This window comes from Diplotaxodon limnothrissa, linkage group LG23 (assembly GCF_057381915.1).
Source record: "Diplotaxodon limnothrissa isolate DT_005_m linkage group LG23, D_limnothrissa_male_GT1.1, whole genome shotgun sequence".
Lineage (NCBI taxonomy): Eukaryota > Metazoa > Chordata > Actinopteri > Cichliformes > Cichlidae > Diplotaxodon > Diplotaxodon limnothrissa.
Window position 1 is genome coordinate 7256072 of NC_140617.1, and position 11143 is coordinate 7267214.

General features: G+C 42.0%; 1 protein-coding gene across 1 annotated transcript in view; it reads left to right on the plus strand.

Moving 5' to 3' along the window:
- Positions 1-8906, plus strand: part of suco (SUN domain containing ossification factor) — a 42337-nt gene extending 33431 nt beyond the window's left edge. Inside the window, exons 17-24 of the mRNA XM_085347098.1 lie at positions 1492-1561; positions 1678-3069; positions 3221-3308; positions 3451-3555; positions 4668-4822; positions 5041-5132; positions 5907-5962; positions 6378-8906. Of these exons, the coding sequence (XP_085203224.1) occupies positions 1492-1561; positions 1678-3069; positions 3221-3308; positions 3451-3555; positions 4668-4822; positions 5041-5132; positions 5907-5962; positions 6378-6944 (2525 nt within the window). The 3' untranslated portion in view covers positions 6945-8906. The remainder of the gene's footprint in view (positions 1-1491; positions 1562-1677; positions 3070-3220; positions 3309-3450; positions 3556-4667; positions 4823-5040; positions 5133-5906; positions 5963-6377) is intronic.
- Positions 8907-11143: the final 2237 nt, after the last annotated feature.

The window sequence follows — 11143 nt, forward strand, 5'->3', positions numbered from 1 at the left end:
AAGTTAAAGTAAATTACAGATTTAAACTACAGATTGCCAGGAGAACGTTACACATGCTGATTAGGGGCACATTTTTTATGTGTGTAATGTACATGTAAAAATGGTCTAGTACTCGTGTTTCGCAAACTACTTGTGTAACTATACTAAGAGATACTTGGTCCACCTCTGCAGGTCAGATTTAATCAGCAATCTGACATTGATGGCTCAGCCTCTTCACATATTCCCCTTTGTTAGAAAAGACCTTGACTTGAATTCTGTTGCATGTTGCTCCCACACCTTAGCTCGAGGTAATATGACTGGTCTATCTGTATGAAGTGTTATGGAGCAGGGATTTCCGAGTCAGCACTATAAAAGACTTTTACTGAGATTGTTGAGCATGAATCATCCATCCAACAGGTTTTGTTTTGTGAAGGCGCGTGCATGTGTGAAAAGCTAATTGGAAATTCCGGTTAAGAAACGTCCAGATTACATAATAGGTTTCACACCTTCCTGAGGTTTAGATGAAAACTTCCTTAATGTGAAAGCAAATTATAGTTGTGCTTCTTCTATAGACCGTATAGCGTTATCTTATGAAATCCCTTTAAAAACAAATTCAAATGTATTTAACACTTATAAAGCAAACTGTAATGCTGTGTTTTCACTCCTGTACTCTGCTCTTACTGTGTGACTGCCTTTTTCCTCGCGTTCTCCAGCCAGCCTGTCTTTCCACATCTTGTTTAGATTAACTGCTTCAAAAACTGGGTCACTTTATTTCCTTGGCTAAAGTGCAAACATATGCATAGACTGAATGTTCATGTGTATATGTGCTAAGAGAGCCAGATGTTTACTTGGCTCTTAGCAGGAGGTCCCTAGCGGTATTTCAGCAGAACTTTGGCTATCTTTGTTTCAGTTCTTCTTGGCAAGGAGCTCAGCTAAATTAAGACAGTTAGGCCTATGACGCTGAGCTTTCTTCTAGTTCTGTCTACCACACAGAGCGCTATCAAAATGACTCCTTAGACAACTTTTCTCTAGTGTGGTTGACTTAAAGAGGGGAGGAATCTATTAACAGATTTGGCTCTTATGTTTCTTTATGCTTTTAAAAATTCATTGTATTTAGACCTGTTGGTTATGACAACTGATAAAAAAAAAATACATTAAAAACCCCACAAATTCATCCTTTCAATTATTAGCACAACTCTATAGTGTCTTTTTACTGCTTGCTCTCTACAGTGGCTGTTTTTATTCCCATTTACACCCACTGAGTGAGGCAGAATTTGGGAGAGACACAATCAGTTCAAACTGGAACAGACTGGTTCACAGCATTTCTCCCTTTGCCTAAACATGGGCATTCCAGCCTGGAGGGACTGTGCACCTACACTGTCCCTCCTACAAGAGGGTGGAAAGAAACGAGCCACTGCCAAGTTAGAGGGTTCTACGCAATCTTAAAAACAGTAGCCAAGTGTTATTGCTGTGCTGTGTTTGTTAATTGTTGTGTGTTTCTCCAACCCCCAGGTAACGCAACAGAGGGGGGTGAAAAGGAGAGCACAGAGTCAGCTAAACCAACTGAGGCCCTACACACAGTGTAAGAGCCATCAGAGATATACCTTTATTCATTTAAATTGAATTCAGTTCCACGTGATGAGCTTTTCAACTCCAAATCCCACAGAAAGCATGTTTTTTCTTTTTTCTTTTCTTCAGACTGCAACCTTCAAAGCCAGAACAACCTACAACAGAAGAGGTCTCTGTCTCTAGTGACTCCCCCACATCTTCCCACTCATCATCTGATCCACATAAGGATGTGGATCAGATTGTCACTCTAGTAGAGGAGGAGGAAGAGGAGGAGGAGATCAGACTGTCAACTGTTACTCTATTGGAGGAGGAGGGAGAGGATGATGAAGAAGGGGAAAAGAGCGAGGAGGAGATGAGGAAGGAGGCAGACAGGAACCAGTGGGAGAGCCAGGCTTACTGTCCTTTCACCTCCTTCTCCTCCCTCTCTCTGTCTTGCATGGTCACTCTGCCTGAGCTGCTCCATCGCTGGTGCTCTGCCAGGCTGGCCAAGGAGAGACTGCGCAGCCTTAAGAAGAGGCAGCTTAGCACTCAAACACAGACTCACCCTACTGTGAGCACACCTGTCCTCACACACACACCTCCACTGATTCCTATTCCTGCCCCCACACCTATCCAAGAACCCCTTCCTCTCACAGAAAAGGCTCCAGAACTCGAGGTGCCTGAGAAGGGGCAAAATGAGTGCAGAGCTCTCAGTGAGGAGTACACCACTGACACGCCTCTCAGCACTGACACACCTGATTCATACACTCCCGAGCTCAACATCCTCCTAGAGCCCAGCAGAACCTCCACCATCCCCCCTCAGAGTTTCTCAGACAGCCACAGCTCCCTAACACAGCCTACCCCAACCCCTAAGGAGAACTTGTTACCTTTAGTTAAAGACGCAACCCTAGATCCTGTCCCCACTCCTCTCCTCCAAGCTGTCTCTATCCCAAAGACGCAGCACGCCAGCAGCGTCACCCCCACGCTTTCTGCCAGCACTCCCCCGTTATCTCAATCTTCTGAGACGGCTTCTCCTGTCGTCACGGTTCCTCCTGTCAAAGATCAGCCTGTTCAGCCTCTTCCCACTGCTTCAAGACCTGAGGATTTTATCTCCCCTCCCACTGAGCTGCCAGCAGCTTTGCCTTCAAATGACATTCACACAGACTCAGTTAAGTCAGGCGTAGACAGCGGGGACTCGCAGAGACAAAATGTTCAGGCCTCCCAGACCCACGGGGAGCAGGCTGATTCACTTCCTCAGACAGGAGAGCCTCATCGGGTGGAAGAGACTGTAGAAGAGGAACTGCTGAATGCTAGTGGTAATGGCAACGCTCAGCGGACGGCTACAGACTTCTATGCAGAGCTGCAGAACGGTGGAGATTATAATGGTGGAGCAGTGAATGGGAACAGCGTGTTAGTTAACGGAGGCGCAGTCCACGGATCCAGCCAGAAAGAGAGTGTGTTCATGAGGCTGAACAACAGGATCAAAGCTCTGGAGATGAACATGAGTCTGTCCAGCAGATACTTGGAGGAACTCAGCCAGAGGTGAAACCACTGGCCATGTTGAACTTTTCAAATCTAAACTGCAACAAAAAGCAAAGTTTCAGTACAGATTTTACTGCCCTAATTTGTTTCGGATATTTGCAATCTGGGAGAGATTATTAGAAGTTATTTATATGTATCTGTGATTTTCCAGATATCGTAAACAGATGGAAGAGATGCAGAAAGCGTTCAATAAGACCATCATCAAGCTGCAAAACACCTCCCGTATTGCTGAGGAACAGGTCTCATTGCATTAATCATCTTAAATCACAGTAAAATATGTTTGCAGTTAAGAGTCTTATTTACTCAATCTACTGACACCTGAGCAGCTGTGCTGACTAATATCTTCTTTTTTTTTTTTCTTTTTTTTTTGTATATTTTCAGGACCAGAAGCAGACAGAGTCCATCCAAGTCCTGCAGAGTCAGTTGGAAAACGTCACTAAACTGATGCTCAATCTCACAGCTACAGTCAGCGAGCTGCAGAGAGAGGTATATTGCTATCGTTGATTGCTGAGTAGACTATCTATTGCTTAGTTTTTAACAGAATTGTCTTTTTGTGTTTGGCTTAAAACCTTGTTGCTTGTGTTCAGAGAAAGATTTATTCTTCCTGTTGAAAATAGATCATGATGCTTCTGGCTCATTAACATAATGTAGTTTAAACACCATCTGTTGTCAGATCTCTTGCTGTTCCAGATATAGTCCAGGTTTGATTTTTATGTTCGGAGTAATGATTTTAGTAGTCGGGACCTTGAAATCCATCTGAAATGGAGTATGCCAGATAGTAGGTACCAGCCAGAGTAACTAGAGGTGAAATTAAGTATAATGGAATATAACATTCGTTTTACCTACAAGTTTGTTTATAAGTAGATAAACAGACAATTTAAGTAGTTTTTTTTTTTCACATAAGTATAGTGTCTGTGTGAAACCTTAATATTCATGGCCATCATGTATTGTTTTAACTTTTTTTGTTTTGTTGTTTATTTAAAGTCTTTTGCTTCTTCCAAAACACGTGCAGAGTTTGACTTGAGTGGAAAACATTTTTCTGACTTGAATATTTCAACATGTTTGGCTTTGACTTTTCACCAAGGCACATTTTCTGAGCCCACATGATTAAATGCAGTTACATTAAAAAGGATAGAGGATAAAGTTTGTGTATCCTTTTTAGAATAACAATTTGTGGGTAGTTTGTCCTGGTTTTTCCTTCTCTCTCTCTCTCTCTCTCTCTCTCTCTCTCTCTCTCTCTCTCTCTCTCTCTCTCTCTCTCTCTCTCTCTCTCTCTCTCTCTCTCTCTCTCTCTCTCTCTCTCTCTCTCTCTCTCTCTCTCTCTCTCTCTCTCTCTCTCTCTCTCTCTCTCTCTCTCTCTCTCTCTCTTTTTTTATTTTATTTTTATTTTTTTTTATTATATAAATTCACTGGGCCTTTTGCATACAGTGTTTAGGCCAAACTAAAAGTGCTTTTGGAGTAAGGTCACGGAGGACATGGTACAAAACATCACAACTGGGGAAAAGGACCACTCACGGTATCATAAGTCGACGTAGCTGTTGAATGTTTGATGTGTTGTGCATTGTTTCACTGTTGACTGCTGAAATCGTCCTCTGCAGGTATCTGACCGTCAGAGCTACCTGGTGGTCTCTCTGGTTCTGTGTCTATTTCTGGGGATCCTGCTGTGTCTGCAGTGCTGCCGCAGCTCGGCCCCCGGCCCCAGCACCAACTCTACTGCTCTTCCCAAGAGCAACCACTACCCCAGTCCCAAGAGGTTTGTCACCCGCATGCATGAATAGGATATTTTATTTCTGAAGCTTTGCTATGACATTTGTTAAGTGTTGTTCAGTGTTTTCGTATTAGACTGAATACTGAAGCTGTTGTCTGTCGGTTGCTGTCATTCCCGTCTTGCTACTAACTGTAGAAAGATTGACAATCAAGGAATGAATGTAGCATCTTGTAAATGTCAGTCATTTTTCCCTCCCTTATCAGATGCTTCTCCTCTTACGATGACATGAGCCTGAAGCGCAGGGTGACCTGCCCACTTGTTCGCTCCAAGTCGTTTCACCTGTCCTCTACAGAAGGTAAGAGGTCTTCTTCCTACGTGCCCATTCACTTTTCAAAAATCTCTCCTCCAACACACTTTTGTTTTACCCATATGTTTCCTCCTTTTGTTTTTCCAACTGAAACATAAGCAGCATTGAGATCTGACACTACAGTCACGCTGCAAACATCATGTAATCTTGCCTTTGGGCACTTTCAGGCTAACTGCTTTTGATCACTGCGTCTATTGCCACATATCTCTCCCCATCCAAACACTACTTAGCCTTGCTTCATTCTCTCCATCGCTCACTCTTTGTACCTTTGCTGTTGCTTTAAGACATTTTGCCAGGTTTAGTGACTGATATCCCTCTTGTTGCCACTGCCTAAAGCAACACACGCCCACAAGGAAAGGCTGGTGCAAGCAATAAAAGTATCAGCTCTTGAAACCTTAAACTCCCGCTGCTGTTCATTACCCCCTAATGACGTGCATGCGTGTGTGTGTGAGAGAGAGAGTTTGCCCTTGAGGGTGGGAGGCTGTCATTGCCAGCTTGCCACATGCAGGCATAAGGAGTTTAATAATAGAGCACAATGCTTTGCTGGCTCATGGTAGACATTTGCAAGTAGTATTCCTTAATAAAAACAACACCTGCTTTTCTATGATTTCAAATCTTGTTTTAACAACAAGCTATTACTACAATATGGATTTATGCCTTTTCATCTTTAAAACTACTTGCAAGGTCGCTTCATGCTTATTACATGTACGTATTCCTGTATCCCATTCCATCATTAACCTAGCCCCTTTCTCCCCTCCCCAGTAGGTCCAGATGACTTGTACATTGTAGAACCTCTAAGGTTTTCTCCAGAGAAAAAGGTACAGTGTCTGTTGGCTGTGATGGCCGTCGTATACAAGTACTGTGTTTTCTCGTCTCAATGAGTCTTTCTAATACGTCTGTTTTAGAAAAGGGAATTCTTTATTTTGTGGAGTAAATGAGATGAGGTATCAGCTGAGCAGTGGAAAGAATTGGCGAAATACCTATTAGCGCGTGCGTGTGTGTGTGTGTGTGTGTGTGTCTGTGTGTGTACTGCCAGCTTTATTCGCTTCAAGTTTTTAATATTTTTAGATAAGCAGGTTGAGTAGTATGTTTTTGTTTTCCTCATTTCCATCATTCCCTTTTGAACTTTCCCACCTTCCTCCGACTATTGTTTGTGACTTAACGTTATTAGTTGTTTAGTTTTCTGCTGATCTTTCTTAAGTAATTTCTCCATCTCTTATGTTTACCTTGCAGAAAAAACGCTGCAAGGCAAAGTCTTTGGACAAAGTTGAGACTCTGAAGGCATTCGATCCTTCTGCTCTCCTCACTAACGGGGATCCCAAGTTTAACAGCTTCCACCCGTGTCTCCCTGCGCCACCATCCTCAACACGCCCCCTACCTCTTCCTCCTCCTCCTCCACCTCCTCCTCCCTTGCCTCCTCCCCCTTCAACACCACAGGAGGGCCCATTATTGCCCCGTCGCGCCTCTAAGGAGTTCCCCTCAGAGACTAGCAGCTGCAGCTCGTCCACCCATTCTGAGGAGTCGTACGCCAGCCGGCTCCCCCCTCCTTCTCCCGTCTTCCCCGCTGATGGCGTGTGCAACGGCCACGGCCTTTCTTTCCCCCTCAGCCAGCCGGTTGCTAAGTCCCGTCAGGAGAAGCGCTCAACGAAGCGGCGGAAGTCTCGCCAGACCGAGCTGCAGTTCCCGCACATGCCAGTGGGGAGCGTTGGTTCTCTGCCCAGCCTGCAGCAGCTTATGAAGGGAAACAAGGAGATGAGTGTCGGGACCATCGGGGTGACAGCCGTCACCGGACATGTCTGAATCCTCACGCGTCACCTTTACACGATTATCTGCTCACACCTGTGCACACACTACACGGTAGCAGACATGACAGACAGAAGAGGTCTTACCACAACCCAAAGAACCACATTTCCCATGAGCACCCAGGTGCACCGTGGAACTGAATTGGCTATGGCAGCAGTAGCTCAACATCATTCAGTTCTTATTCACTCCTGTCAAAGACCCGTTTACGGTTATGTGCCTTTATATCTGTTCTAGACCTTCTAACTCTTAAAAACGTGAAATGTAAACAGTTGTTGATGTGCACAAAAAGACACTGTGATAGGAAGTGAAACACCAAGAAGAGTCAAAACTATTGAAGTGTGTTTGAGAGATTTTATTTTATTTTCATTTTTCTACTGGATAAGCACATTTACCCATGAAAGTGGAGCACCAGTGAATTCATTTCCCCACTCTGAGCACAGTGAGGAGAGGTGCTGGTCTCAACTCCGTGTTCCTTGAAAAGTATTAGGCTGCTCTTTGGGATGAAATATGTCATTATAAGAGGACTGTGGAGCATGACAAATGACTTCTCTTATTCTTATTTCCTCCTGTCTTTCATTGCCATCATTTAACCTTTTCCATCCTGCCTTAGTCTCTAAATGACTGCAGGTGTTTGTTTGGGACCAGTGGGTAAAACCGTCTCATTCTCGCCTTCTGTCTCTGTCAGTTTGTTCCAAACCAACCACGAGAGCTGAATGAAGAAAAGTCTACATGAGCGTATTAGCCCTTTTCTTTTCTTTTCTTTTTTTTTTAAGTGTCTCAATTAACTTCATAAAACAAATACAGTAGCAGCAGTCCAGCTCCTGTAGACCCTGCTCAGTTTGGGCTGGGCCCAAAAATGCTGTCACATTAGATTTTGTAACTGTGATAAAACAGCTCAGAGGCAAGAAGCTGTAATATATTGTTTCATTACTTTTATAGTTCTTTCATTTGTAACTGAGCCATGTTTCTCTTAGCATTGCTGGTTCGGCTTGTTTGAGTTGCTGTCAGAGCCAGTATGGGGCAAAGTGTTTCCTGTTAAGGGCACAGTTTACTGTAGGGTAACCTTGGGTAACAGAGCTGAATGTTTACGCACACCCTCTCGTGGACCTTGCAGATGGGTCTGACAGATCAGCTTTATTTATCTATTTATTTATTTAAATGAACAGAGAATTTTCTAACCTAGTCGCTGGTTTGCCAGTCTCCCAGTCTTGCAGCGTCACAGTGGCTCAATGCAAGTTTGTTACATAGAATTACTACTCAGTGGTACTGACACATACAGTCATGGTGGATGGCTCAAACCCATTTGCTTTCTTTCGTTTTCTTACCTTATAACGTCGTCTAATTGTACTTGGCTCAGCCTGAAATATCGGACGGTAATCGCATTTTATATCCAACAAAATAACAGTTAAAGGCTACATGTATGTTGGGAACACGCTGCTGCTTCTGTGTGTTTTCAGAGCTGCTGGAAAGTTGGAGATGCTTTTATTAAAGAAAAAAGAGAGAGGCTATAACAATGACTGTAGTACTGTGCTGTCTTCTGTCTGCCTTTTCAGCATCTCTGCTGGATTGGCTAACTGATTTTATGTTACCCTGGCTGTTTTGTTAATGTATATTCAATATAACAATTCAGCAAAAACACTGCAGGAAGCTGCAGATTTATTTTTGTTTGCTTTTAAAGAATAAATTTAACAGAGGTTTTTTTTTTATTCCCCCTTCTATTTATGCAATTTCATAGAGGTTCTGCATGGTTGGCGTTGGACGTCTTGACAGAATTTTCTTCTAATGCTACCATCCCATATGAATGTCATTACCTGTTTTGACCAGCTTCTACTGCTCTTCTTTCCTTACATATCTTTATCCAGAAATGTCACCTCTGACCCCCTGTGCACGACTTCTGTCTGTGACTGTGAAGAAAACTTTAAATATGCCTGCTTTGATTAACCACTCTACCATGTTCCTATTGGCTTCAAATGCTTTTTCATTCTGCTTGCCTGCTTTTCTGTCTAGCTTTTTTGCTTTTTTTTTTTTTTCTTGTGCATTCTTACTGTGGTCGTACACTCCTTTTAAGTCTTTTTTTTTTTTTTTTTTTTTTTTTGGATGTCATGTGTTTGCCCCACATCGAATGACAGCGGTCGTTTGTGAGGAAGAAATGAATTGTTGCTGAATAAAAGGGAACGCAGTAAAGATTAATCCAATTCAGAACACTATTAATGTGGTTACTTATATTCCAAGAGCCGAGCAAATCCAGAGGGTGGTTTGTTTGTTTTTTGTTTTGTTTTTTTTGTGTTTTTGTTTTTTAAATCCCTGTTTGAATGTGTAATATGTTTGTGTGTAAACCTGTACGCATGCGAGATTTTTTTTTTCTTGTCTCGTGTGTGTGTGTGTGTGTGTGGGTGGGTCTGTGTTATGAAAAAGACTACTTTAAATCGATTTAAACACATAACACAGCAAACAACAAGAAAGCACTTGGAGAGAAATTCTAAATGCTCAGTGTGCACTTTGTATGACTCCTTATGCCGTTTTGTTTTTCTACCCTTTATGTCAAGTGCTACCTTCTCTCTATCCCTCTCTCTCGCCCTCTCTTTGTCTCTGTGAGTACTCTGAAGAGCTGCACAGTATTTTTGAGCAGGAGTGAGTTACTACAAAAAACTGTAGTGCCATTAGAAACTGTGAATTCTTTCTAAATAAAATGTTTTTGTTTCTTTTTGTCTTTCAGTTGGAGTTGTTTCATGTCAGATTTTAGCAAAATTGCTATTTCACTTCTGTTGTCCCTAGGCAGGAAACATTTATTAAAGAAAAGTAGTGATAGCAGTATACAGATTTGGGTATACACGTACTTCATAGAATCCCATCCTCAGAGTCTCAAAAGTAATTGGAAAGTTGGCTTAAAAAGAAATTAATAGCCATGTGACACCTGTTGTTTTGTTCTTTTATGATGAAATGAGTATCAGGAGCGACCACATCAATGATCTGGTGCTTTCTTAAAAAGAATGAATACGCTGTCCAGCTTAGCAACAGCAAGAAAAACCCTTCACAATATCTAACCAAATCAGTAACACCCTCAGAGAGAATGGCATATCCCCAAAATCTACAGTTAAAAGATGCTTTCATAAATGCAAATACAAAGGTTTTATAAAAAGGTGTAAACCACTGGTTACAGAGCAAAATGTGGCGAAGGTAAGGAACGCCACATGACACAAAGGATACTGCATTATCTGTCAAACATGGTGGGGGCAATGCTGTGTCATGGGTGTGTATAGCTGCCACAGTAAATGGATCATTAGTTTACTGATGTGACTGCTGACAAAAGTAGCACGGGGCTATACTCTCTCCTTACGTTCAGCAAAAAGATGCAAAACCAATCAGAAAGAGCTTTATAGTGCTAATGGATAATAACCCAATACAGTCTCAAGGCAAAGAAATGGCATAGTCCAAGTCAGTGAAGATCCATGAAGAAGTAAAAACTAAAGGTGGTTGTGGTAAAAGTCTAGCAGAGTATCTCAAGGGAAGGGAAACAGAATTCGGTCATATCAAAATGCTGTAGATATCATCAAATGTGGATATGCTGTATCCGAAAGGATTCTCAACCTCTGGAAGACAATGAATGTAAGTTTTAAAAGGAATCCTCATATTTAAAGCTGTTTGTTTCTTCAATGACTTTGAACCCTCCCCGGGCTTTTATGCCTACTCATTCCTATGAGTTTCTAGGGAATCACTATCCATCTTTATTATGTTGGGGGAAGAAATATATCAATAACGTATAAAATATTACATATGTAACAGCAGTATATGTTTAAATTTGATGAATTAGAAGTGTAATACAACTGAACATTAAAGTGCGCATCTTATGCTCATCATTATTTATTTACTTATTTATCTTGCGGTGGGCATCACAATGATTTGCGGTCTAAAATGAACCATTTTTACCTCTTCTCACTGCAGGGACAGCTTCCCTTTAAGGCTGACTTGCTGCCGCTATTAAACAGAAGGTTTAAGGGTGGGTAGTTGGGACTGTTGTGCTCATGATATCCTGTAATATGTCTCTGACATCATATAGATCCAAGAGAAAAATAAGAGCAATTAGAGAACTCTGAAGCCTGAACTTAAGGATAGCAACGTTTTTTTGTTTTTGTTTTTAATAAGCGTCCAATATAAAAAAGCATAATAAACCCACTTTAAGGTGAATTTAAACCAGA